The sequence below is a fragment of the Panthera uncia genome (assembly GCF_023721935.1).
Source record: "Panthera uncia isolate 11264 chromosome E2 unlocalized genomic scaffold, Puncia_PCG_1.0 HiC_scaffold_20, whole genome shotgun sequence".
NCBI lineage: Eukaryota > Metazoa > Chordata > Mammalia > Carnivora > Felidae > Panthera > Panthera uncia.
This window is the reverse complement of record NW_026057589.1, coordinates 25,113,034-25,119,033: the sequence shown is the minus strand read 5'-3', so window position 1 is coordinate 25,119,033 and position 6,000 is coordinate 25,113,034. Positions and strand designations below refer to the sequence as shown.

The following is a 6,000-nucleotide window of genomic DNA, read 5'->3' as shown; positions in this document are numbered from 1 at the left end:
GGCGAGGGAGGAGGTGGCGAGGGAGGAGGTGGCGAGGGAGGAGGTGGGCGGGCCCCAGCAGACGTGGGGGCGGGGCGTGGGGGCGGGGCGTGGGGGCGCCGTGGACCTGTGATGCTGGGGTGCGCCAGCAGGAGCCGCTCCACCTCCAGGGCGCTGATCTTGTAGCCACCGCTCTTGATGATGTCTACGGACGTGCGACCCCGGATCCAGTACCTGCCGTCCTTGAACACGGCTGTGTCGCCTGAGGGAAGGGGCTCTGGTCACCAGCAGGCACGCGTGTTTACAGGGGCATACGCGCGGCTGGGTGCCCGTGTCTGGGAGCAGTACCCCCCAAGTGGTGACCCCGTGGGACCGCGGTGGATGCGGGGTCTCAGGACAAGGCGGCAAAGCCTGAGTTCCAACGGCTGTGACCTCAGCCTGAGGTCCCCACGCAGACAGCAGTGTCCCAGAAGGGCCGATGGAGACCGCCCGCCCGTAGAGACCAGGGCTCAGAGGCACGGTGGCTGCCTCTTGCTGCCCCTTCTCAGGCCCGTGACAACAGAGGCAGCGAGGCCCAGCTGCCTCGGCCATCCCACCGCGGGGTCCTGGTCCCAGCCGGGTCCCGGCGCGGCGGGTCCCGCCGCAGCTGCCTTTCGTCTGTGGGGTCCCCTGGGCTGTGCACAGTCACACGGGGTCTCTGACAGCAGAAAGTTCTCCTGCTCCCCCACCCCGACTTCGTGGTCCCCCATCCCGCTTCCCCCGGCGGTCCTCTCTCGGGCAGCACTGGGCAATATGACGCTCGCCCGCATCCTAGCGCGAGCAGGCGGGTGGCGTGGGGACAGCGAGTGCCAGCCCAGGACGTGAGGGCGCGGAGGAGGTGGGCGTGTGTCTGTGCGCCGACGTGTGTGAATACGTGTGGGCACGTGCACGTGGGGACGCCCCCCCCTCCCCCCCCCCCCCCCCCCCCCCAGCCCTCTGAGGACAGCGCTGGTACGCCCTGCAGACGACCGCACACCTCGCGCTCCGTGCCGGGTTCCTGGCTGGAATAAATCATAAGTGTTTCATTAGGAGTCACGCCGCCCGTGCGGGAAGGCACCATCCATCATTCCGCACCCCGCCCCGAGCTGCCGCAGCGTAGGGCGTGATCCGGTCTACTAAACCAGACGGAAGCCTGTGGGCAGCCGGGCGGCCGGCTTGCTCACGATGGCGCGGGAAGGCCAGGCTTCAAGAGCACAGGGCCACGAGCGTGACGGGCTCTCCCCCGCCGACAGGAAGCAGAAGAAGCCAAAGGCTTGGCAAGTGCAATTGGAAAGGGCGTCGTGGCCCCAGGACAGCCGACTGGGGGGCTGGCTGGCCAGCAGGGAAGGGGCCCAAGTGTGGAGGAGCACGGGGGCGGGTGCAGTCGGTCTTGGGTCCTGCGAGGCCCACTGTGCCCCCCATTCCTGGGGTGCAGCCCCAGCCCTGGCTGTACCCCTTCCCCACTGGATGGCTGTGTGGTCTCCTGAGAGCTTTCTGACCGCCGGCCACCTGCTCCTTAAATACCCCAAATGGCCCTAGTCCAAGCAGTTACTGCTTCCTGCTGCTGGAGGGGACACCACGCTGGCACTCGGGTCCTCCAGCAGTTTTCGTGGGCCAGCCCCCACCATCTCTACTTGCCCAGAGGCCCAGCGGCTCGAGCGACCCTGCCCCGGGCTCAGGCTCCTGTCCCTGGTCCTGCTGAAGACGCCCCATGTGCCCACACCGGGGCGGGTGAGGCTGTGCGGCAGGCCACCTGCCCTGCCATACTGCAGGGAAAGGAGGCCCAGGGCTCTGGCTCGCTGCCCTGGACAGGGGACGGGCCGGGTGGGGGACCACCGTCTCGGGGGCGAAGGGGACCAGGATGGGATCGCCCTGCTCTCCCAGGGACCCCTCCCCACTGTGCCTGGAGACCCTGAGGCCCCAGGCACCTCGGTTCTGAGTGCGGGACCTCGGGCGGAAGGGTGGGGGCTCCGGCTAACCCGGTGACACACTCAGAAGTGGGAGGCCTGGCCCGCAAGGCTGCTGGACGTCCCAGAAAGCAAGGGCCTTCACCACCTCCTTCAGGCGTTCTGCTCCATTTCCCTGGGCGCTGGCTGAAACAGAGGCTAAGTCCAGCAGAGATGGTGGCTGGCAGGAGGCCACTGTCTCCAAACCCCGACCCCGCAGACCCCACAGGCCCCGCGGCCACCTTGGTCCCTGCGTCCCCCCTCCTGCCCCCCCAGACCTCGCAGTCAGCGACGCAGCCCTGCCGGAAGTCGCCGATCCCACAGCCCCCGCCCACCGCGCACCGGCCTGCCATTCACGGCGTTGAGAAACACTAGCGCCTCCCAGACCCAGGTGGTACCGGGACAGCACCCACCCGCCCCACGCGTTCATGCACCCGGCCTCCTCGGCAACACGCCCACTCCTTCCAGCGCCGACCCCGCTGCGCCGTGGACGCCACCTGGCCAGTGTCCAGCCCTGCCCCCGGGGAGATGGGGGGTGAGCCTGGTCGGCGGAGACACGGGTTCTGTTTTTTGGGCGGTGACAGCCGACGCGGGACGGCTCAGGCCTGCCGCACACCATGGGGCCGCACCTCCTTGCAGGGACACCCTCGCGTGCTCCCCAAGTGTCCGCGTCAGGCGGGTTGGGTGTGGAGCCTGGAGGCCTGCCCGGAGGACGCGGATTTCCCGGGAACCATGCCGGGTACACTTGTAGGACCTATTTCGGTGCCACGCCCTAAACCACAGGGATGGGGGCGGAGGGAGGGGGGCCCCATCTACTCTTGCGATGAGGGCAGTGAGCACACGTGTGTGTAGGGCTGGTGGGCTTTGGTGTTGTGCGGGGGACGAGGACGCTGGGGAATGGTGTGAAGGTGACCGGCCTGCACGCCATCTGCACTTGCCGTGAGTCTGTGCCTAGTTCAAAGAAAAAGTTTTAAGAAATTGCTGTTTGGCCTATGGAGAAGTTTCCGGCCTCCCCTGGCGGGCTCACTGCCAAGTCACTGCAGCCTCTGAACCGCCCCGCAAGGAAGCAAGAAGTCCTTAAAGAAAGAATCTGTGAACTAAACTCAGGACTGAGACCCAGCACAGGAAATTGCTCAGCAGGGTGCTAATCAACGTGCCTGGTGAGGTCCCCTCAGGTGTCAGCGCTCCACCCTTGCCGGGAAACACCTGCCTCCCTCTCCGGGGGCGGAGGTGGGGGGGAAGGGTGCATGGGGGTGCAGGGCGGCAGGAGAACCCGGCCCTCCACTCTGTACCTGTGCGTGTCGGGCCCCACCAGGCCCCGCGACCCTGCGTCGCCCCCAGCCAGTGCTAGGAGGCAGCTCCGTGGTGGGTTGACTCCCTCTGCCACAGGCCTCTGCCCCCCAGGCCTCCCCACCCCGGGAGGTGCCCGTATGCGTGCAGACCAGCCAGGGCCACCACCGTACCCAGCAGGCCGTGGCTGCACACGGGGTTTCCACCCGCTGATGCGGAAGGCTGAGTGGGAGAGAGGACAGTGCAGGTTCAATGTCCTTCCCGAGGCACCTGGTTTCTGTGTCGGGGAAGGAGGCAGCCCCTCGCCCGCCAGCGAGAGGCCAGGCAGCAGGGCCGAGAGCCTCATCCTTCCATTAGAGCCGGCTGACGGGCAGTCAGCCCAGTCCCGTGCCTGCCTCGGGGGGGCCTCGGGGGGGTCCAGTTCTGCATCCAGAGTGTGCACACGAACACCGGGTCCTGTGGCACGGTCAGGACTGAGTGCTGACTTTCACTCCGGCCACCCACCCACGACTGCTGCTGCTTCAGCAGAAACCTTGCGCCCGCTGGCCGCCTCGGGATGCCTTGCCAGCCGCAGGGGGTGGCCTCCTGGGGCCCACAGAAGAAATCCCAAGTCCCTTGATGCCTTTCACAAAGCCGAAGGGACACTTCTAGGATGGAATTTTCCAGCTCTGCCCACTCGGTCCCCGGGACCTGCCTCTGCGCCCACTAGGCCGCTGCCTTCTCACAGCGGCCCGGACCTCGGTCCGAAGGGGCCTCCTTGTGAGTTCCCTCTGGCACGGGGCCCATCCTCGGGGCTTGTGATTCCCTGCTTCCCTGTGAACAGTCGCTGGAAGGCATCTGGGACCCTCCTGCGTGTCCCCGGGGACTCCCTGGGCCCTTCCTGCCCCACCATAAGGGTCTAGGGCACAGAAGCCACGGGTCTAAGTAAGTCCCAGCAGAGCAACAGAGGCTGGGCCCACGGGGAGACCACGCCTGCCACCCAGAAGGGGCCTCACACACACAAGACCCCAACCGAGTTGGTAACTTTCACTTTTTATAACAACGTATCTATCAAAGGGCATGGATTCTGGAATCCGCGTCCCCTGCCAGTGACCATCCTACCTCTCAGCTCTGGAGCTCACTCTGCGGGGGTTTTATTCGGACAGATGCGGTATCACCACCCGTAAACCTTAGTGCGGGTTTGCGGGTTTGAGCAGGACGTGTGCACTGCTCTCAAAGCCACGGCCACTTCCTGTCTCTGCCTCAGTCATTGGAAACAAACCTCCCGACGCCCGGAGGCTGCTTTTCCGGATGTGTGGGCGTGCACGGGCGGCAGACCTGGCACCCTGGGCCGCTGGCGGGCACACCGTCCTCGGCCGTGCAGGATCCGGGGCAGGCAAGTGACGGACCCAGGGGCGGGACCAGCTGGCTCTTCCAGCAGCCACGGGGACTCAGGCTTTGGCTCCTGGTCCCTGGGGAGATGGGGGTGGCTCCCCCCCACCGCTCCTGCGTCCGTCTGCGGGCACGGAAGCCTAGGCCGGGCAGCGGGGGGCACACGCGCCAGCCCCTCTCCTCGGCTCTGCTACCCAGACAGCTGGGCGCCTGAAAGACAGAGGAGCCGCTGTCACCCGCCTGCACGAGGGGGACCCCAAGGCCCCACTCCTCCCTCATGCGGTGGCCTCCCTCCTGCCGCCTGGGGACTCACTCCTGTGACCAAGAGGCCTAGGAAGACGCCGGAAGGAAATGACACAACTCCCGGGAGAATTAGCCCCCTAAAGCCCGCTGGTGTGACACACACTGTCTCCCTCTTGAGAAAACCAAGAGAAAACCAAGAGTGACCACGTTTCCAGGGCCCGAAGCCTTCAGTAGGGACGGTAGGAAACGCTGGAGGCTGCAAGCTGGGGACCAGCGGTCGGGAACAGCTGACCTGCGGGGTGTGGACAGGCGCCCCGGGAAGCTGGTCGGCACTGGAGGCTCGGCGGATGCGCCGGGGGGGGCCGGGGGGGCGGGTGCGTCGGGGAAGGAGGCCTGTGAACATGGGGCTCGGCCTCCCGCCTGCCCTTCCTGCTCTCAGCCCCTGCGCGCCGGCCGGGCTCCAGGGGGAGAAAATCAGCCGACCGACTCCCAGAATCGCAGGCCGTGGGGATCCGAGCACCGGCATCAGGACAGAGTCAAAGTCGGAGCGGCCTCGGCGCTCGGCTTGTCCGACTTCAGGTGTCTGGGACGGAGAAGATTCTCCAGGACCGCAAAGAGGGGAAAGGCCGTGCAGCGTGAGGAAGGGCGCGGCTGCGGCAAACGCGGAGGCTCCGACCCCGAACTCTACCGGCCCGACAGAACGAGCACGTCAGACACACGTGCCCCCCGAGTGCCCCCCGAGTGTGCACCCGCGTGCCCGTCGTCAGGGGGCTCCTGGGCTCCGGAGCGGAAGGGAAGGAGGCGGCCGCGGGTGCAGGAGGGGCCCAGTGGGCGCGGCCGGCACCGGGGTCTCCCCCAGGAGGCGGGGCGGCGTAGACGCCTTGCTCAGGGAGGCAAGGACAGAAGGACCACGGTTACCATGAGCCTCGGGTCCGAGTGCCCCATGCACTGAGGGCGGGGCCTCCGGGGCGGGCTCCCAGACTGCCGGGGCCACAGGGGTCCTCAAGCCGCGTGTACAACTTTGACATAAACCGCGAACTCACAGTCATCCGCCGCCCAGGGTGTGGGGCCGAAGGAGCAGCACGGTGGCCCGCAGGGGGCAGGAGCTCGACATCCAACGGGGGGCGCCCTCCGCATCACTGCCCACAGGAGC

General features: G+C 67.2%; 1 protein-coding gene across 2 annotated transcripts in view; it reads right to left on the bottom strand.

Moving 5' to 3' along the window:
* The window catches only part of ACSF3 (acyl-CoA synthetase family member 3), a 49,890-nt gene that overhangs the window by 5,060 nt on the left and 38,830 nt on the right, over window positions 1-6,000 (bottom strand). For both annotated transcript variants that reach the window (XM_049622801.1, XM_049622802.1), the window contains one exon: window positions 107-241. In XM_049622801.1, coding sequence (XP_049478758.1) covers window positions 107-241 — 135 coding nt within the window. The remainder of the gene's footprint in view (window positions 1-106; window positions 242-6,000) is intronic.